Here is a 21,317-nt window from a genome sequence, read left to right as displayed (position 1 = left end):
GGAAAAAGCCTTCAGTGAACGAGAAAAAGAAAGATAGGTCAGTGCGATCTATTCAGCTTGTAACCGGCCACCTGTCAAAGCAAGCCAAGAAAGTGAGACTCAACGTTTAGGAACTTTTTTTTTTTTTTTTAACATTTAGGAACTTTTGTAGCAGTTTGACAGCCTCACATCATGCAAGCCCATGACTCTGTATTTTACAAAAGTATTGGTCCACAACAGGGGGGCGCCTGAGTGGCTCAGTTGGTTAAGCATCTGACTTCAGCTCAGTTCATGATCTCGCAGTTCATGGGTTCAGGGTCCTCATTGGGCTCTGTACTGAAAGCTCGGAGCCTGGAGCCTGCTTTGGATTCTGTGTCTCCCTCTGCCTCTGCCCCTCCTCTGCTCACGCTCTCTTGTCTCTCTCAAAAATAAACATTAAAAAAAAATTTTTTTTAACAGAAGTATTGGTCCACAAAAAATGGGAGATTTTAAAAACTGGTCTGCACCACCAACTGAGAAGTGCAGGGTTAGACGGTAAGAGGACCAAGAGACCCGCTTTTAGGTATATACCTAAGAGAACGGAAAAATATGTGTTCACACATAAACTTGCACGCAAATGTTCCATAGCAGCCTCATTCATAGTACCCAGAAGTGGACACAACCTGAATGTCCACCAGCTGGTGAATGAATAAACAAAATGGTGTATCCATAAACGGGATATAATTCAGCCATAAAGAAAGAATAATGCACCGTGCGCGTAGCTTAACACGCTACATTGTATTAACACGCTATATTGTACACCTGAAACTGGTAATCACATAGTATGTCAACTATACTCCAATAAAAAAATGTTAAAAAAAATTTTTTTAATGTTTATTTTTTTGAAGGAGAGAGAGACAGAGTTTGTGGGGGAGGGGGGCAGGGGGGCAGAGAGAAAGGGAGACACAGAATCCAAAGCAGGCTCAGGCTCTGAGCTGTCAGTACAGAGTCCGACACGGGGCTCGAACCCACAAACCACAAGATCATGACCTGAGCTGAAGTCGGACGCTCAACCGACTGAGCCACCCAGGTGCCCCTAAAAAAATGTTTTTAAAAATGAAGTACTGATATGTGCTATAACATAAATGAACCCGGAAAATATTATGTGAAGTGAAAAAAGCCAGACATAAAAGTCATATGACTCCATTTATATGAAAGCCTTGTAGACAGAAAGTAACCTCTGGTGGTTGCCAGTGTCTGGGAACAGGAATGAATGGAGAATGACTGGTAACAGATATGTGGTTTCCTTTGGGGAGATGGAAAAATTCTGGAAGTAGATAGTGGGATGTTTGCACAACCTTGTGAATATCCTAAAAACCATTGAATTGCACACTTTGAAACAGCAAAACTTTTTGGTATGTGAATCATACCTCAATAGAAAAAAAAAAGAAAATACAAGAGGGCAGGTGAGTAAAGCAGGGAGGAAGAAAAGGTACAGATGTGGGTATTATAAGAAGGAAGATTAAGCCAAAACATCATTCCACATATCAGCAGTTCATCAGTTCCCCAAGTGTAGTCCATGAGCCCCGAGGGGTCACTGAGAACCTTAAAATTGTCTTCACTATAATACTAAGATGTTATTGGCCATTTTTACTGCGTTGACATTTGCTCTGATGGTACAAACGGTGGGTAGACTGCGGGTGCCTTAGTGCCAGTCAGGGAAAGGGCACAGCTGTACCCTCAGTCACTGTATTCTTCACTGCAGCGCACTGTCAGTCCAAAAAAAAGAAAAAGGCCAGGTTCACTTAAGAATGTCCTTGATGAGGGGTGCCTGGGTGGCTCAGTCGGTTAAGCATCCGACTTGGGCTCAGGTCACGATCTCGCAGTTTGTGGGTTCGAGCCCCACGTCGGGCTCTGTGCTGACAGCTCAAAGCCTGGAGCCTGCTTCGGATTCTGTGTCTCCCCCTCTCTCTACCCCTTCCCTGCTCATGCTGTGTCTCTCTGTCTCTCAATAATAAATAAATGTTAAAAACAAAATAAAAAAAAAAGAATATCCTCGGTGAGACATCAGTATTAATTTTATTACATCTCAAGCCTTGAGTACACGTCCTCTTAATGTTATATTTGAGGAACTGGGAAATACAAACAAAGCATTTCTTCATCCTGAAGTGCAATGGCATGTGGAGGCCAAGGTCTTGTGCGGTGCTTGAGCTGCGTGTTGAAGTGGCAGCTCCTTTTTTCATTGAACACCATTTTTACTTGAAAGAATGACTGACAGACTGTGGTTGCTGAGACGTGGGCATTTGGCACATAGTTTCTCGAAAATGTGCACAGCGAGCCTGTCACTTCAGGGAAAACAACTGACAGTATTTGTAGTCAGTACTAAAATTCAAGCTTTCAAGTGAATATTAGAATGTGGGAAAACTTGCATCCATTACCATGAGCTTGACAACTTCTCCATACACAAAGGCTTTTCTGCTGGAAGTCAGTGGTGATATTAAGAAATATGATTTTAGGGGTACTTGGGTGGCTCAGTCGGTTGAGCGTCCGACTTCGACTCAGGTCACGATCTCGCGGTCTGTGAGTTCGAGCCCCGCATCGAGCTCTGGGCTGATGGCTTGGAGCCTGGAGCTGCTTCCAATTCTGTGTCTCCCTTTCTCTCTGCCCCTCCCCCGTTCATGCTCTGTCTCTCTCTGTCTCAAAAATAAATAAACGTTAAAAATTAAAAAAAAAAAAAAAGAAATATGATTTTAGCTGGGGGGCACCTGGGTGGCTCAGTCAGTTAAGCATCCGACTCTCAACCTCAGCTTAGGTCTTGATCTCAGGTTTGTGAGTTTAAGCCCTCAATGAAAAGTTCACTGATATGGTTGCAGATCCCACACTGCCACTTACCCTTAGGAAATTAGTTACTTGTCCAGTTTTGGTATAGTATCAAAGAATAATACTCAGAATGATCTGAAAAGGCTATTAAGATTCTCTTTCCAACTGTATATCTGCGTGAAGCCAGATTTTCTTCATATGCTTTAACCAAAACAACATATTAACAGACTAAATGCAGAAACAGATTTGAGAATCCTGCTACCTTCCATCTAGCCAGACAAAGGCTAGAAATTTGTAAAAATGTAAAACAATGCCACTGTCCTCATTAAATTGTTTTGTTTGTTTTGGAAAAATATAGTTTTTTTCATTAAAAGTATGTTATATATTATGTAATTGGTTTCCTATTTTTTATTTTTAATTTAAAAAAAATTTTTTTTAACGTTTATTTATTTTTGAGACAGAGAGAGACAGAGCATGAACGGGGAAGGGGCAGAGAGAGAGGGAGACACAGAATTGGAAGCAGGCTCCAGGCTCTGAGCCATCAGCCCAGAGCCCGACGCGGGGCTCGAACTCACGAACCACGAGATCGTGACCTGAGCTGAAGTCGGATGCTTCACCGACTGAGCCACCCAGGCGCCCCTGGTTTACTATTTTTTAATGAATTAGTAGTTAAATACTTTAAAATTTTCTTTTATTTATGTATTCATTTACTTACTTATTTAGAGAGAATCCCAAGCAGGTTCCGCGCTGTCAGCACAGAGCCCCATGTGGGGCTCAAACTCAAAAACCACAAGATCATGACCTGAGCCTAAATCAAGAGTCGAACACTCAACCCACTGAGCCACCTGGGCACCTCTTATTTGCTAATACAGTAGATATTGATAGATAGTACCCATATTAACAAATGTTTTTGAGGTCCTCCGTAATTTTTAAGAGTCTAAAGAGAGCAGAAAGTTTGAACACCACTACAGTATGCTATGGGCATTATACCAACTCTTTGTATGGTGCTTGAGGTAGTTTTCTTCTTTGACAAAACTGGTATAAGTATCTGACTAAGCCAACACATAGCAGTTCTGTCTAACTCTGTCTTCTCTCTCACACTTGCCAAAAATGCTCTATATTCCTTTCACCGGGGTAATATGAACCGCTGACTGATCAAATGGGGTCATACCATATTCCTCCAGAGTCCAGAAATAGCTATACAGGTTGAAAGTCAAAGAAATTAATCAGACTTGAATACAAACAGCTCATTTCTTTTTTTTTTTTTTATGTTTATTTATTTTTGAGAAAGAGAGAGAGAGTGCAAGTTGGGGAGGGGCAGAGAGAGAGGGAGACACAGAATCCGAAACAGGCTCCAGGCTCTGAGCTGTCAGCACAGAGCCCGATGCGGGGCTCGAACCCATGAACCGTGAGATTATGACCTGAGCTGAAGTCGGACGCTTAACTGATTGAGCCTCCCAGGTGCCTCTAAACAGCTCATTTCTACTTCTTCAAATGAAGCCTCCAAACCTGTAGGATTAACAAGTAATTTCACAACTACCGTACAGAGAATAAGGAGTTTCTGACTCAAGTTTCTGACTCAAGTGGCGCTTGGACCTGACTGATCCAGTGACTGGAGAGTACAGCTGGAAATGCTCCATGACTGCTGAACCTCTGAAGAGGACCCACTTCAGTGTACTTTGAGGTTCAGAGCATTTTGAATGCCCTAGTTTTTGCTGTTGGAACATTCCCATTCCAGTAGGGGATCCTCAAGGTTTAATATGTGTTAGATCATCATCCTTCATCTGCTAATGAGTTTCTGAAGCCCTCCCCACCTTTAAAACATAATCAAAAAGAAGAAACAGTTACAGTATAGCCAAACAAGTTCTCCTCTGCTTCATAAACAGAATACCTGGCTTTAGTAGGCATTTATATAAACATTTGTCAAAGGAAGGAGGCAGCCAGCGATCCACAGGATATCTAGGAAATTAACTACTTGCGTGAAGCTGCAAATTTGTTTATAAAACAAACCTCTCTGCATGTTTGGTGCTATTATGGGAAAGACCAGAACCCCCGGCCATCAGGCTTAGAATGTTATTCTCAGGACCTAGTAAGTGCTGCCAGCTTGCTTTCAGATTTTCGTGAGGTGGTGCTTGTTAACCCTTGCGGCACATCACGGTCACTCAGACCTGCCGAATCAGACTCGTGGGTGGGCGGTGAGCGAGGAGGTGCTCTCGTTGTTTTTTAAAGATTCTTCCGGCGACTGCAGCCATTACAGTAAGCGTCGACTCCCATCAAAAAGCGTTAAGACTCAGAAACAGCTTGAGGGACAACATCCTGCGCCAAACAGCACATCCCTCAAGGGGTGACTGGGCAGCCAGGCCCCGAAGCCCGCTGAGCTGAGTGGCAGCCAAGAGCCAGGTTTGATGTTTACGCTCAAAATCAGCTCTGGGTTGTCCCAGCAACTCGGCTGACACACAGCTCCTTCTTCTCTCTGAGGCTTCATTCCGGGCTTTGCTCTTCTCTGTTAGGACCTCCGTGTCTGTGGTAACCTGGCCTGCTGCCTTCTTTAATTTTTCTGCCAGTTGCTCCATATTCTTGCGTGTAGGGAACTCAACAACCCCCACCCCGCCCCCCAAATATACCTGAAAACAGGAGGAAGGGGCCTGGAGCGGCCAGAACAGATGTCACCAGGCCTGTGCACTAAGTCTCCTGTAAGGAAAGCACCCAAGACTCTGGCTCTTACATCTTTTTTTTACACCTTTAACAACTTTACACAAAGTTACGGTTTCTAAGGCGTGCTGTAAAGTAGAAATTGGGAAGGGAACTCTTCGAAGCTCAAGAAGTGACTCCTGATCCCTGAATAGCAAGGGAGGGGCCATGAAGGCCATAAGAAACAGATACAAGAACTCAGAATGCCGAACAGTGGAGGGCCTACAGGGTCCGGGCAAATGGTTTCACACTCCTCGACAGGTCACAAAGCCATCATGACTGTACTGCAGAATAATTATGGCCCAGATCACCAAGAAAATGTTAAGTATATTCAGGTTAAGGAAGCAGAGTAGTGTGTGTCGTGTTTTGTTTTGTTTTTTTTTTAATTTCAAGCATTCTAAATGGTTTTAGTGCTTCCAGTTGGTTAAAGGTCTTAGTGCTAAAGAGATAAGCTCTTCGCTATCTATAGATGAACTCATTTACCAGTACTCTAGATAATTAAAATCTACCCTATTTATCGCTTCTATTCATTTGTACTCCTGTTTCTAAAACATTAAAAATGAAAAGCAGGAGCGCCTGGGTGGCTCAGTTAAGCCTCCGACTCTTGATTTCTCCTCACGTCATGATCTCACAGTTTGTGGGATCGAGCCCGCATCGGGCTTCACGCTGAGCATGGAGCCTGCTTGGGATTCTCTCTCTCCCTCTCTCTGCTCCTCCCCCTCTCATTCACACGCACTTTCCCTCTCTAAATAAACTTAAAAAAAAAAATGAGGGGCGCCTGGGTGGCTCAGTAGGTTGGGCGTCCAACATCTGCTCAAGTCATGATCTCATGGTTCCTGGGTTCAAGCCCCGCGTCGGGCTCTCTGTGTCCAGCTCAGAGCCTGGACCCTGCTTCAGATTCTGTCTCTCTTTCTCTCTCTCTCTCTCTCCCTCTCTCTCTCTCTCTTTCTCAAAAATAAATATTTTTAAAAAGTGAAAAGCAAAAAGTTTAAGGCAGTTGGACCCTATTCTATATACTTTCTAGTACCTGGCTCTGCTTCTTAGCAAAACTTGCTGTAACCTGGTGTTCTGTCCCTGCCCATGTGATATGTAATGAGACTCAATCCTGTTTCTTTGCTCATTCATGTGACTATGAAAGGGTTTATAGATGTCTCCCTCTCCCTTGAGCCTAGTAATCCTATATCACTTCATCTTCTGCTAGCAGGAAAATAAACCATTACAGGGGTGGCTGGGTGGCTCAGTCAGCTCAGGTCATGATCTCACAGGTTCGTGAGATTGAGCCCCGCATCGGGCTCTGCACTGACAGTGAGGAGCCTGCTTGGGATTCTCTCTCCCTCTCTCTCTGCCCCTCCCCCTGCTTGCTCTCTCTCAGAATAAATAAACTTTAAAAAAGAAAGAAAGAGAATAAACCATTACATGCCACCTCCTTCCTCATTATATGCTCTATAACCAGAATACCTGGCATAGAGTAGGCATTTAACAAACATCTGTCAAATGAATGAGCCTGTGATCCATAGACCATCTGCAGAATTAACTACTTGCAAGCAGCTGTAAATTTGTTACAGAGCCTAGCCCATGATGAAAACAGCAATCAAAGAACATCAGCAAGTCCTAGCACCAAGAAGATCAAATAGTTGACACACTGTTCCGTGAAAAAACCAGGATACACAAATACCCGAACTGTGTTGGTAAATTAAAAGAAAAAAACGGGGAAAAGGACTAGAAGGACATAGGCCAATATAAAACATGATTATCCATTTTTCTATTCACTTAATAAATAATCGAGCACTTTCTTTGTGTCCAACACGTTCCTAAGCATCTCAGAGTTTAACCACGCATACCAGCATACTGCCCACGAAAAACTAACTGCAACCTATAATTTGACAGCAAGAGGTGCAGCAACTATAAATCATGAGCAGCTCGGGAACACTAGTTATGCAATGATAGGATATGTGAAGTGTCCTTCCAGAAAGACATGGGGATTCCAGTTCTCTGCACGTGCTCTGCTGCAGGAGGAGTATTTCCGGGCACATTAGCCAGACTTCTTGATAGAACTCTTCCTGACCGGGGCGCCTGGGTGGCTCAGTCGGTGAAGCGTCCGACTTCAGCTCAGGTCATGATCTCACGGTTCGTGGGTTCGAGCCCCACGTCGGGCTCTGTGCTGACAGCTCAGAGCCTGGAGCCTGCTTTAGATTGTGTGTCTCCCTCTCTCTCTGCTCCTCCCTTGCTCACACTCTGTCTCTCTCTCTCAAAAACAAATAAACATTAAAAAAAAAAAAAAAAAAGTAGAACGCTCCTTGACAGAACACTGAATGTGTAGTAAAGCCATGGAACATACTGATTGTAGTTCAGAAATACCAAATGTTATTGACCCTTTTTAATTCCGTAAGCTGCCTTTCGCCATGCCTAATCAGTTTATGACCCAGCAGAGACCCCTTGTAGTTCCGTCATCGTGGCCCTGGGACTATACTCGGAATCACAGCTTTAGATGACATTTCCCCAGGATATTTACATGGATTTATAACACAGTTGATGCCCAGACCTCAGTATGTGAGGAGTCTACAACTGTATGTGCAGTTAGTAATCCCATTTTGTAGCCTGGTTTTAATTTATATTTGTCCTCTTAATAATGTTAATAAGCTGACATTACTCTGCTAACAGGACAGGTGATGAAATCATAATCGAGCATAAAGGTGTAAACTAGCATCTCAGGGCATCGTTAGGCACCCTTAATTCCTTGTGTCATTTAGAAAAACGCAAGAGAAAATTCCTAGCAATATTTAATAGGCTATAAAGGAAACCTAGTCTTAGGACCCAGTTTTGTATTGCCTCAGTATAAAATTCATACCTTTAGTTTAAAATTTTTTGTGTGTGTTTTATTTATTTTTGAGAGAGAGAGAGAGAGAGGGTGCGAGCAGGGGAGGGGCAGAGAGAGAGGGAGACTCAGAATCTGAAGCAGGCTTCAGGCTCTGAGCTGTCAGCACAGAGCTCGAAGCCACGAACTGCAAGATCATGACCTGAACAGAAATTGGACACTTAACCGACGGGGCCACCCAGGTGCCCCCATATCTTCAGTTTTAAGTTTGTATTTGCAAAGCAAATTTTGATTCTTGGATACTGTTCTCTGCTGTCATCCACATAAGGGACGTATTTTCCACTCTGGGCTGCATTTCATGCCAGAGAAACTTCCAAAACCAGGAAGGCATCAGGCATGCGTGACCCTCTGACTGATTTTTCTCCCCTCTAGGTTACCCCATGGCTGTATTTTATCGGCGTTACCTTTACTTCAAGGACAGCTACCTCATCCATCTCTTCCACGCCTTTACAGGCCTCTCAATTGCTTATTTTAACTTTGGTGAGTGAACTTGGCAGTAGCACAGCGATTGGAGGGAACCTGGGAAGGAACAGGCTTAAACAGAGTTTCTGGAGAGAGTGTGATGGCTAGGGAAGTTAATAACGCTCTGCTTGCAAAGAGGGTTTGTATGCCCAGGACCAGAGCTTAATTTTCCTTTTCCGTGCATCCCTTTCCCAGATAACATTTTGAGAGTGCTTGGTTACCTTTGCCAGCCCCCCATCATTTCCTCTGCTGGGGCTGTAACTGGATGCAAGATGCAAGCAGCCTTCTTCAGGAGCATCCCTTTAGCTCAAACACTCAGAAATGCAGCAACGCCCTGACGATCCCTTATATGGATACAGTTCATTTCCTTCCCTCCCACCAAGATCTGAGTCTCTTTGAAAAGAAAAAAATCCTAATACCAAAGGTTTTTTTCTTTAAATATTCTCTTTGTGTTTAGAAGTCTCAGCCCAGGTGAGAATGCGAAAAAACAAAAACAAAACCCAAAAAACAAAACCACCACAGGCTAAAATTTGCTGTCCTCTCCGCCTCCAGGAAATCAGCTCTACCACTCCCTGCTGTGTGTTGGACTTCAGTTCCTCATCCTTCGACTGATGGGCCGCACCGTCACTGCCGTCCTCACTACATTTTGCTTCCAGATGGTAAACGCCTCTCTCAGCTGCTCAGACCACAGCCAACAGCCGTTCGGGGGAGGGGGGAGGTCGGGGACTGTGGCGCAGAAAAAGTGACCTAGGAGACCCGATTTCTAGTCCTTTCTCCCGACATCTCTCCACAGCATGGCTTCAGGTAGGTCACTCTTCGCAGGCGCCAGGCGCCCCATCTGCAGGTTGCAGTGACGATGACCTGAACAGCTGAGCCCTTGCACAGGACTGCGCCATTCTTGTTCTTTGGTTTTGACCAGGACTACCCAGCTAGCTGTCCAGGAGGGGTGTCGCGTAAAGGCCAGGCAGAAAACCAGCTGAGACTGAGCTACGGACTCTAAGCTCCAAATTCCCAGTTGAGCCCTCATTCTGCTGAGAAGCCTTGAGCATTCCCCTCCATGGGTTCAGTTTCTTCCATGTATAGTAACTTAAAGCCTTTAGGGCCCCTGGGTGGCTCAGTTGGTTAAGCGTCTGACTTCAGCTCAGGTCGTGATCTCAACGGTTCATGAGTTTGAGCCCCACATCAGGCTGTCTGCTGTCAGCAGGGCCTGATTTGGATCCTCTGTCCCTCCCACCTCTCTCTGCCCCTTCCCCGCTCACGTTCTCTCTTTCTCAAAAATGAATAAACAATTTTTTTTTTTTATTTAAAAGATCAAACTTAAAAACAAAAGCCTTTAAGGAGGAGACCAAGAGAAGGGGAAAATGAAAAAATACAGTGGATTTTAGAGCAGGGAGAAAATAAAGAAATCCTAGCTGGTGATGGAATAAATTTTTCCCCCTCCCTAGGCCTACCTTCTTGCCGGATATTATTACACAGCCACTGGCAACTATGATATCAAGTGGACAATGCCACATTGTGTCCTGACCTTGAAGCTGATTGGTGAGTGCTGGCTCATTGCCTTCCCCTTTTACCCCTAGGCTCTTCCCCGTCTGACCGTAAACTTACTCTGTGTTCCCCGGTCCGCTCCTGGCTACACTCAGTCCACAGGCCACCTCCTCAGTGGCCTCTCCCCCTGCTCTACCCACACCTTCTCTCTCTGCTCAGGTCTGGCTGTTGACTACTTTGACGGAGGGAAGGATCAGGTAAGTTCCCATTCCTCTGCAGAGAGGTTAAGGAATTGAACCAGAGGGAAGGAGAAAGGCTGTTGTAATCAAAAGACTGGACCCAGATGCCAGGGGCAGAGCCTCTGCCTCATCCCCGGCCTGTGTGAGTTCTGTTTCAGATAACACTGAGCACGGATCAGCAAATCTAATTTGCCCGGATCCAGCTCTCGCACAAAGTCCAGAGATCAGTGCCAGCATGGCGTTTGGAAAAGCAGCAGCCACTTGTTGCTAAGTTACCCCTGCACATACTCATTTCCACGTGAGGCAATTACTCTTCTCCATGTCACGCCCTCAAAGAGACGGCTGTTTGAAGAACCCCAGTTCAGTGGGGTCCCAGGGTGGGGAACACACAGACTGGCTCTTGGGGGGAGATTCAAGGCTATCCTGAACCATTCATTCTCTTCTCGGCATAGAATTCCTTGTCCTCTGAGCAACAGAAATATGCCATACGGGGTGTCCCTTCCCTGCTGGAAGTTGCTGGTTTCTCCTACTTCTATGGGGCCTTCTTGGTAGGGCCCCAGTTCTCAATGAACCACTACATGAAGCTGGTGCAGGGACAGCTGACTGACATACCAGGGAAGATACCAAACAGGTAATTGCCCCTCTTGGTCAAGACCTCTGTATAGGTGATCTCACCCAATACAAAGCCACTTCTAGGTGCCTTCCTGCAGGCCAGCCCCGGCTGCGTCCTCCAGCACGGCCCCGGCTCACAGGCCTGTGCCGCACAGGCCCCAGACTGTCGTAACGGGCGCTCCGTACCTGCTCAGCGCGGGTGGCGGGCCCATTTCAGCGTAGGCTACTTCCAGCCAGCCATTCCGACCCTGTAGTACAAACGTAAAAATTCGCTTTTATGCCACAGGATTTTGCCTGAACAGTCACGTCCCTGCCTTTAAAACCCGTTTTCTCGGTTTAAAAGAAAAGATTGTTAAATATATAGAAATGTGTGTGTGTATGTGTGTGTGTATATATATATGTGTGTATATATATATCACAGTAGAAAATTGAAGTTACCAGAAAAATCCTTTTCCTGAGAACGTGTCTAGCCTGTGTTTGGGCCTCGATTCAACCAGGGTAGGAAGGAGCAGACTGAGGATTGGTCATCCTCCAGTCCTCCGCACTGGATTTTCGGTCCCAGTGTGGATGGAGGCGGTTGGTGAGGCCATGAGATGTGTAGGAGCCCTGAGGGGGAAGCACCACAGACTCGTCCACACCGCTCCCCTGCCCACCCTGCCCGCCCCTGTGACTCACAGGGTCTCGCGTTCACCATTGCCCAAAGCCAACCACAGAGAGCTGTCTTTCCCTGAGACTGAATAAAGGCTCTGGACGGAGAGCCACTCGTCCTCCTCTGGGCGGATAGCCACACTCTGAAACCCCTCTCTCCGTAATTTAAGGTCAGAGGGCGAAGGGAATAGCCTCTGTCCGTTGTGACCTTGCTTGTTCCTTTCCAGCACCATACCTGCTCTCAAGCGCCTGAGTCTGGGCCTTGTCTACCTAGTGGGCTACACTCTGCTTAGCCCCCACATCACAGAAGACTATCTCCTCACTGAAGACTATGAAGTGAGTGCTTACTAATGGAGCAGCAGTGTGACTGCATCAGAGGTAGAAATGGACAGGCAAGGATCCCTGTAGATAGCCAAGAAGCGGGTAACACCATCTACAAATGCATGTTGGTTTCGCTCTAGATCTGTGAGAGTTGGTGTCAATGCCAGCCGGGCCGCGACATGTTCATCAGCCAGCACTGAACGACCTCCGCGGGCACAGGGCTGTGCCAGGTGCACTGTTAGCACCCCTTACCTCCCTCGGGAGCAGCTCTTAGCCTGATTTATTACAGCCAAGTGACTCCTTGGAGCAGAGCAGCTTTTGGTCCTCTCCAGCCTGTTTTCTTCTCTTGATAGATTGGGGGCTTCTAGGGAATTCAAAAACCAAGGGAGGGGGAAGTGCTGGCTTTTGCTCCTGCCCAGCTGAAAGGCTTGCAGCAGCTCCCTACGCACTCTGGGTAGGTTTATCTCCTTAAACTAACATTGACCATGGATATATAAAAGTCCCTCGGTGCTCCGTGTCCCGAATGCTCAGTGCGTTAGAGGAGTTTAGGGACAATGCTGTTTCTGGGACTCTTCAAAGAAAAAGGTGAATGGATGTTCACTGGGCTCCCTGCGTATTCCTCTTAGCCTACTAGAAGGGCAGCGAAGCGGACCGTCAGGTGGACATGAAGTAGTCAGCCTCAAGTTTGGAAGGGAAGAACATGAAGGGCATTTGGCCTTGCCCGGGGAGTATCCCTAATGCCTGTGTGTTCCTTCCTCAAGAACCACGATTTCTGGTTCCGCTGCATGTACATGCTGCTCTGGGGCAAGTTCGTGCTGTACAAGTACGTCACCTGTTGGCTGGTCACAGTAAGTAGGAAAGATGAACCCGGGTCATATTCCAACAAGCTGTGGGGCACGGTGGGGAGGAGAGCAGGAATGCTAACGGAATGCTCCCTCCCTCAGGAAGGAGTGTGCATTTTGACAGGGCTGGGCTTCAATGACTTTGACGAACACAGAAAGGCGAAGTGGGACGCCTGTGCCAACATGAAGGTGTGGCTCTTTGAAACGACCCCCCGATTCACCGGCACCATCGCCTCTTTCAACATCAACACCAATGCCTGGGTGGCCCGGTAAGCGGCTGGAACGGGGGTCCGGACCCTAGCTTCTTCCACCACTTTCCCAGATTTGAGCGCACGGATACGCGGTCCATCTTTTCCCACTCTGGGTAGAACCTCATCGTTCTCGCACCCACCCACCACATACTGACTTCCGTCTCCACTCCCGGCCCCCCGAAAACCACTCCTGTCACATTCGCAAGGCACAAGCAAGACTGAGAGGTGCCTGGAATTTTAATCCCAGTTCCACCCTGGTTTCATGTTCCCCTTTGCCATTTACAAACGTCTTTATTTGTCCCCACCAACGCACAAGTGTTGAGCGGCACGAGAACCGGTCTGCCCTGTTCAGCACTGCAGCTTAGGCACCGGGCGCTCAGCAGACACTCAGTTATCTTGTACAAAGTGGCTCGCCCAAGCTCACCCAGCTAAGCGTGAGGTCTGTTTGCTGTCTCTGAACAGAGTCATCGATTCCGCTGCCTTTCATTTCTTTTTTTAATTTTTTTTAAAGTTTATTCATTTATTTTGAGAGAGACAGACAGTGAGAGTGGGGGAGGGGCAGAGACCGAGGCAGGGGGGCAGAGAGAGAATCCCAAGCAGGCTCTGCACTGGCCGTGCAGAGCCCAGTGCGGGGCTTGAACCCACAAAACCGTGAGATCACGACCTGAGCCGAAACCAAGAGTCGGTCACTTAACCGACTGAGCCACTCAGGTGCCCCTGCCTTTCATTTCTAAAGCTAGTCTGATGGCACCGCCTCCCTCACCCCAGACCACCCGGAGCAGGAGCCACCAGCGTGGCAGCAGGCACTGCTCTGAGGCCCATCCCCACCCACCCTTTTCTCTAGTTACGTCTTCAAACGGCTCAAGTTCCTTGGAAATAAAGAACTGTCCCAGGGACTGTCGCTGCTCTTCTTGGCCCTCTGGCACGGCCTCCACTCGGGATACCTGGTCTGCTTCCAGATGGAATTCCTCATTGTCATCGTGGAGAGAAAGGTAGGCCTGAGGGGTGCCGGGTGAACAGGGACAATGACGAGCGAGACACTCACGACCTCTCCCCTCGCTCCCCAGGCTGCCAGGCTAATTCAGGAGAGCCCAACCCTGAGCAACCTGGCTTCCATTACCATCCTACAACCCTTCTACTACTTGGTGCAGCAGACCATCCACTGGCTCTTCATGGGTTACTCAATGACTGCCTTCTGCCTCTTCACGTGGGACAAGTGGTTTAAGGTAAGCGGAGGGGGCGGAAATCGCTGAAACCGCAGGCTGAGAGACGGTCCTTGCTCTGTCTCTCGCTCAGTGGCCGGTATCTCCCCACAGGTGTATAAATCCGTCTATTTTCTTGGCCACGTCTTCTTCTTGAGCCTACTCTTCATATTGCCTTATGTTCACAAAGTAATGGTGCCAAGGAAAGAAAAGTTAAAGAAAGCGAAATAATCGATTTCCCTGGTAAGTGACCATCCCTGTAGCTAAGCTGAACCAGCAAGTTATAGACGAGAGCAATAGATTGGGGGCGGATGGCAGGGAGACAGTACCGAAACCTGGAGTGACTCTGAAGGTAGCCTGGCTCCCGGGAAAACAAGTGTGGGGCACTGACCACTCTAACTTGGGCCCCCACGACACAGAGTACTTACTATACGATCACGGCAAACTTGGGCCCCCAGAGTCTGGTCTCTGTAGACCAGAGACTGGAAGGAATAACTCCGACCAGCCTGCCAATCAAATCTCTTCTCTTGCAGGTGGCCTAGCGCCGGGCTGGTGCAGAAACCACTTGTCTCCCTTTCCACAGCCCTCCTTCGCCTCAGAGCACAGAGAACATGGAAACCAGGGAGTGGGAAGACATGATACTCCTAGCCGTGCCTCTGCTGCCAGCCAAGTCTTCATCTGGGGCCAAAGGGGAAACTCTCGTGGGAGGAGTAGAGGGCCCGTGTCTCCCCTCTGGGCTCCCCCATGCACGTTGCCTTATCTCTCCCCCTCTAGCCAGGAATCTGTTGTGTTTTTCTCCTGCCAATTTACTATGATTGTATATGTGCCGCTACCACCACCCCCCCCATGGGGGGGCGGGGTGGGGTACAAGGCCCCACCTGCTCCACTTTTTCTACCTTGGAACTGTACCAGATAAAATCACTTCTCTTTGTTCAGTTTTTCACTGCTGGCATTCCTGGCTGCTTCCTTACAGACCGTTCTCCGTGCTTGCCACAGAGCTGAAAATTCAGCAGGGCTCTCTCCTTTACCGCCCAGAAGGTGGGAGTCAAGGCCTAACCGCAAAGCCTGGGACCAAACTTGCAAACGCTGTGACCTCACATCTTTTCCTGGAGTCTGAGGAGAACAACCATTAAGATTTTTTTCCACCATTAAGATACTGCTAATTTTAGGAATCCCCAAAGAACTACCAGATATTTATAGGATAAACAGTATTTATAGGCTAAACAAATAGCAAATGTACAGCCTCGGCTTCCCCAAACCCCCCACAGTGCCGGTGCAGGAAGGTCCTCTCTCCGAGCAGCGGGCGGAAAGCAGGGCCAAGGGATATAATGACAACAGTCTCTGTTTCAGAACAAGGTGCTATTGTCAGATGACCCCCCATACTTCTTCAAAGGCTGTGGTCAGTTTTGCACAGGTGAGGGCTGCAGACAGGGGGTAGTTGCTGATAGACACCATCTTCTCCGTATACTCCACATTGACCTAAGGAGAGAAACAGTTCTGTCACTCTATAACAAGTTCAGCCCGTCTTTGGGGAAGGGAAAACAGGGCTGAGCTAGTATTTCACAGTGCTGGGTTTCTTTCTAGATTTTATTTTTAAGTAATGTCTACACCTGGCATGGGGCTCGAACTCACAACCCTGAGATCAAGAGCGGCAGGCTCTACCGACTGAGCCAGCCGATCTTTATGGTGCTATTTTTTTAAAGATTTACTTGTTTTTGAGAGAGAGAGCGAGTGATAGTGCGTGTGGGGGAAGGGTGGGAGGGGGAGAGAGAGAATCCCAAGCAGGCTCTGCACTGATAGCGTGGAGCCCAACATAGAGCTTGAACCCATGAATCATAAGATCATGACCTGAGCTGAAGTCAGACGCTTAACTGACTGAGCCACTGAGGCGCCCTTCCAGTGCTGTTCAAGTTGTACAAAGGATGAAGAAGGCCTTGACTCTCACTGTCACAAATATACCAGCAGTCCTCAAAAGATACAGCTGGGGGGGCGGGGGCGTGCAGGTCGTGGAGGCCCTGTTTGTCTTCCGGCTTTGTTCTCACCCTCTGTCTCCCAAGGTCATCAAAATGCCAGCTGTTCTCAGAATTCTATACTAAGCCTCAGCTCTATGAAGAACCCAAGAGTTGAGCCCAGGCCTTACCTGGCCATGGGCAAAGGCCCCCACCACAAAAACAATAGGGTCACTGCTAGGCACCAAGTCTCGTACATCACTGACAACTGGAATGGAAAAAGATGTGCCAATCTTCATACACCCAACTGGGAAGTGATCTGACACTGGATTCTTAATTACCTAAAGAGAACAAGGGAAAAAAAGAAAAATCAGCCCCAGAAACAATCTCAGAACCCCGCCTCCAACCAGTAGGTGCCAGTATCTCACCTTCAAGAGCTTCTGGGGGCCATCAGCTGCTCGAACACTGAGTTTGTGTAAAAGCTGAACTGAGGGTGGGGAGAAAAGAGTTCAGAGCTAGGTGGTGACCCCATTTCTTCTGCCCAGAAATCTAACCAGAAAAACCCACAGGTAAAGTGGGCTCCGTGTGTCCTTTACATCCACACTATGGTCCTAAAATGCTACGAACGAGCAGTTGTCAAGCATATGACTAGTTGGATGGCAATGAGTTCACTCGGCCAGGAACCCATGCAGGTTTTACCCCAGCCCCTGGGAAGATGAGTCCTTGTTCTGGTATCAAACATACACCCCACTCCTCCTATTTACAAAGCTCACATTTCATTTATCTCTTTCCTCTTCCTCCCTTCTTCACTACTGCCAAGTTCGTTCTGAACCTTAACTCCTAGAGATCTCACCCATGAGGCCACAAAAGCGGTCAAAGGTTCTGGGAATTCGAGTCTGGGGGTTCACTTCAATCAGCACATTCTTCTGTGTGTGGATATAAACCTGCAGCAAGCCAGCTCGGTTCAGGGGACTGTCCATCAGCATCAGTAAACTCTGGGGGACACAGAAACCAAGGCATAGTTTCAAGCGAAGAGAAGCAGCACGCAGCTGCCCGACCTGTACAAAGGCTTGGGGTCGTGAGCTCTGTCCCTGGAGTTACCTGGTGAGCTATGTCTGGTCTCACTTCCCCAGGGTCCCGTCCATTCTTCAACAGCACAGACTTGTGCTTGTCACAGTTGAGTAACTCATAGGTCTTCCCTACCTAAAGAACAGGGAACATGACAGACAGCAACATAAGCTTCTTTTACCTAGACTAGTGGTTCTCAAAGTGTGGTCCCCAAAGCAGCAGCAGCATCATAATCATCATCTAGAAACCTGTTAGTCAAATTCTCAGTCTACTCCAGATCTTCTGAATCAGAAATGGGTGATGGGGCCCAGCAAGCCTTTCAGGGGTTTACTGTGTGGCCACTGACCCTTTCTCCCCTACCCCTGTAAATGATCTTGGATGACAAAAGGACACAGCCTGTGATTTCACGTGATCTAAACTCCCGCACAGCAAAGGAAACCCATCCACAAAACAAAAAGGCAACCTACTGAATGGGAAAGAAGGTATTTGCAAATGATATATCTGATAAGGGGTTAATATCCAAATTAACCAATACAGAGAACTTCTGCAATACCAAAAAAACCAATCTGATTAAAAAATGGGCAGAGGACCTGAACAGACATTTTTCTAAGGAAGACACCCAGATGACCAACAGACAAATGAAAAGATGCTCAACCTCACTTATCAGGGAAATGCAAATCAAAAGCACAACAAGGTATCACCTCACCAGCCAGAATGGCTAGTATCAAAAAAAGACAAGAAAGAAGTGTTGGCGAGGATGGAGAGAAAAGTGTGAAAATTCTAATGATGCGGGAGGCGACTTCAGCAAGGAATACTTTCAAAAGTAAAACGCAAGAGGGTTGGTGCCAGTGTTAAGACTGGTCTGAGCAAAGGTACAGCTGGAATAAAGGAAAAGCAGAAGTGTGAAGAAGGAAAACGCATGCGGAAAAAGTAGAACTGAAACACCGAAGAACAGTGATTAAATACGACTGCTTTGTAAACTGCAAGGTTCCTCAAGTATCAAGCACAAAGCCAGAAATAATTGTGGAATAACAGGGCACTGAGTGAATGAGGAATATTATTCTGGTAACTCAGTGTATACTAGAAGAGACACTAACCACATGTGTGATACTAAAGATCTGGCTAAAATCTATAGCAGCTAAAAGAAAGAATTGCAGATTGCAATTTGGGGTCCTAAGGAGCAATAAAGTGGTCAGTAAAAAGTCCAAAACCACACCACTAAATATACAAATACAGGATTTGAGAGGCTGTGTTTTTATGTATCAATAGAACATTCGTATGTCTGGCAACAACTTAAGAAACATAACTCCAGGAGCGCCTGGGTGGCTCAGTCGGTTAAGCTGTCCGACTTCAGCTCAGGTCATGATCTCACAGTTTGTGAGTTCGAGCCCCACTTCCGGCTCTGTGCTGACAGCTCAGGGCCTGGAGCCTGCTTCAGATTCTGTGTCTCCCTCTCTCTGCCACTCCCCTGTTCACACTCTCTCTGTCAGGAATAAACACTTTAAAAAAAAAAAAAAAGGAAACATAACTCCACAAAGCTTGGGGGAAGAGGCATGTAGATTTTGAAACTGATTAACTGAAACAACAAAAATGTCAGAGAGTAAGCATAGGGAAAGAACCAACTCTGTGGGACACTTAGTTATTGAAAAAAAGAACCTCTTGAATAGAACAATCCAGTTTCTACCCATTAGTAAGTTATAACCAGGAGTTTTATTATCTTAATAAAATAGAAAAGAGTACTTTACATGTAGTCATGGTAAGTAGTACTTTATGAAGCTTTTGGTATCAGATAGTTGCATGTGTTTGTGTGTGTGTGTGTACTGGCTCACAATGTGACTTTTTTATTGCGGGTTGTGGTTAATAAGCTTGAAAACAACTAATTAGAATAATCAGAGAATGAGTACTATGTGTATTCATTTTCTGTAACAGGTATCAGAGCTATAAGAATTTTTAGAACCTTTTATTCCCTGCCCTCATGGAAGCCTTCTAGTGGAAGAGACAAACAGTAAACCACCACATGAAACCACAACCAAATTGTGATCAACATTATGAAAGAAAAATAAATGGTTCGTTAAAGGATTATTAACAGGAGGGCCTGATTTATACCAAGAAGGGAGTCACTCCTATGAAGAAATAACATTTTAACTAATAATTGAAAAATGAACAGCATCATACTCAGTAATTGTTGCATGAACTGTCAAACAGGAATTAATAAAGAGCTAAGTGAAGGAAGCTTCCGTTAGAGAACATTATGTGCAACGGCCTTAAAATATCAGAGAACTTAGTGCTTTCAAAGACCTTAACAAAGGCCAACAAGTCTGGAGTCTAAGGAATAAATAGGAGAGAGCAGGCTCCACGAGGCTAGCAGAACAAGAAGGACCAGCACCAGGAAGGCAAAAGATAACAGTACATAAAATTTCAACCAGCTATGAATTCAATCATCCCTGGAGTACCATTAATGACAATCTGACCTACATTCCACCAGCATGCTCTAAGAATTTTAATTTGGCCATGACCTTTTCAACTTCTTGATGAGGAACCTGGAATCAATAACAATGGCAATAATTTATTCCAAGTGACAGGCATCATTCTAAACCCTTTGCTGATATTACCTCCCTTCATCCCCTCAACCCAATAAGGTCCGTACTATCATCCCCATGGGACATATGAAGAAACAAGTGGTTAAGGGAGATTCAGAATTAATAGGCTGGAAAGACGGCAAGCAATTAACTGAGACATAAATATAAGATCCTGTAATTAAGTTGGAAATATCAATTACCTAAGAAAAATGGGAAAAGAAAAAAAAAGACTTTCTAGACTGCAAGCTTAATAAAGTAACACAAAGACTGAGGAAGTAAAAATGGAAAAGAATCACATTACTTTCAAAATATTACTTTTAAAGCACTTTCAAAGTATTAACCTCCACTTTACAAACTAAGGACAAAGTTGTTTTCTCAAGATCACACACTTAAAATAAGTATGAAAAACAAGTTTAAAACCCAGGTCTGACTTAGAGACCAGTGCTATTTCTTCTGGGCCTCCTCATTCGACAAGTTTAGCTCTAAAGGTAAGAGAAACAAGAAAGTCAGAGTGAGAACACTGCAGTTTTAAGATATACAATTGCTGGAATATTCGGGAAAAGGGCTGAATGACAGGTAAAAATAAGGATGTAAAAGTATTAAATGACAATTGATCCAGCGTTTCAAAGTGGATAGTACTATAAAGGAAGGTGACAAAAGACACCTAGGGATGACGCAATGGACATGTCTATCCTTCCCTACCCTCCCTCCCTTTAGATAACTTTTTACCACAGAATCCCGGTAAATCAATTGAAGTCAGGATGTGACAGCTGCAATGAGATTCACGAAGAGCAGAAGAAAACGAGTAACGCCAACCCAGGTGTTTAACCAAAAGACAGTCAACTAGGCTATTCTTCCTCCAAAAGCATGTTTCACTCTCTCTGCTTCTCCATCCACTTTGAGACTCTCACCCTCACCTCCCCCCGCCCCGGGGTCCCATCCTATCGATCTGCTAATTCTCCACTTCCTTGTCCCAAACTACCTTGACTGTCTCCAGACTGGCCCCTTCCAGCACCACAATGAGCCTTCGCCCTCCGATCTTGTTTCCCGCCCCGAGTCGGGGCCGCTTGGGAGCCACCGCATCCCAGCCCTCTTCCTGCTCTCCTACGCGCCGCTCACGAGGTTGGAATCCGCCACTGGGCGCAGCCATCTTGCAACCGGACCGGAAATTGCGATAACGTCCTTAAACTTCGCGCTTGCCCAATCTCAAACATCCTTCCGGCTGCCATTTTGAAAGTGGGCACTTGGAAATGGCGATGGCTTGCAGTCTGGCGCTACCGAAGCCTCTGTGGAAGGGCAGGGTTCCAGAAAGGGG

At 46.4% G+C, this 21,317-nt stretch overlaps 2 protein-coding genes across 3 annotated transcripts in view; one reads left to right on the top strand and one right to left on the bottom strand.

Moving 5' to 3' along the window:
- The window catches only part of LPCAT3 (lysophosphatidylcholine acyltransferase 3), a 39,623-nt gene extending 24,274 nt beyond the window's left edge, over positions 1 to 15,349 (top strand). Inside the window, exons 2-13 of one of the 2 annotated variants that reach the window (XM_015061358.3) lie at positions 8,717 to 8,824; positions 9,359 to 9,465; positions 10,252 to 10,345; positions 10,511 to 10,548; positions 10,983 to 11,161; positions 12,018 to 12,126; positions 12,873 to 12,959; positions 13,056 to 13,222; positions 14,049 to 14,196; positions 14,272 to 14,430; positions 14,521 to 14,649; positions 14,940 to 15,349. In XM_015061358.3, the coding sequence (XP_014916844.1) occupies positions 8,717 to 8,824; positions 9,359 to 9,465; positions 10,252 to 10,345; positions 10,511 to 10,548; positions 10,983 to 11,161; positions 12,018 to 12,126; positions 12,873 to 12,959; positions 13,056 to 13,222; positions 14,049 to 14,196; positions 14,272 to 14,430; positions 14,521 to 14,637 (1,313 nt within the window). In that variant the 3' untranslated portion in view covers positions 14,638 to 14,649; positions 14,940 to 15,349. The remainder of the gene's footprint in view (positions 1 to 8,716; positions 8,825 to 9,358; positions 9,466 to 10,251; positions 10,346 to 10,510; positions 10,549 to 10,982; positions 11,162 to 12,017; positions 12,127 to 12,872; positions 12,960 to 13,055; positions 13,223 to 14,048; positions 14,197 to 14,271; positions 14,431 to 14,520; positions 14,650 to 14,939) is intronic. The other variant, XM_053225768.1, reaches the window with a different exon arrangement.
- A 250-nt stretch (positions 15,350 to 15,599) lies between these two features.
- On the bottom strand, positions 15,600 to 21,215 carry EMG1 (EMG1 N1-specific pseudouridine methyltransferase). The gene is made up of 6 exons (XM_015061361.3): positions 20,985 to 21,215; positions 17,457 to 17,558; positions 17,209 to 17,350; positions 16,784 to 16,842; positions 16,547 to 16,696; positions 15,600 to 15,885 (listed from the first exon to the last, which is right to left on the bottom strand). The coding sequence occupies exons 1-6, from the start codon at positions 21,150 to 21,152 to the stop codon at positions 15,772 to 15,774; spliced, it is 735 nt and encodes a 244-aa protein (XP_014916847.1). The 5' UTR covers positions 21,153 to 21,215; the 3' UTR covers positions 15,600 to 15,771.
- Between the last annotated feature and the right edge of the window lie 102 nt (positions 21,216 to 21,317).

The sequence above is a fragment of the Acinonyx jubatus genome, chromosome B4 (genome assembly GCF_027475565.1).
Source record: "Acinonyx jubatus isolate Ajub_Pintada_27869175 chromosome B4, VMU_Ajub_asm_v1.0, whole genome shotgun sequence".
NCBI lineage: Eukaryota > Metazoa > Chordata > Mammalia > Carnivora > Felidae > Acinonyx > Acinonyx jubatus.
This window is presented reverse-complemented; position numbering and strand designations above follow the sequence as displayed.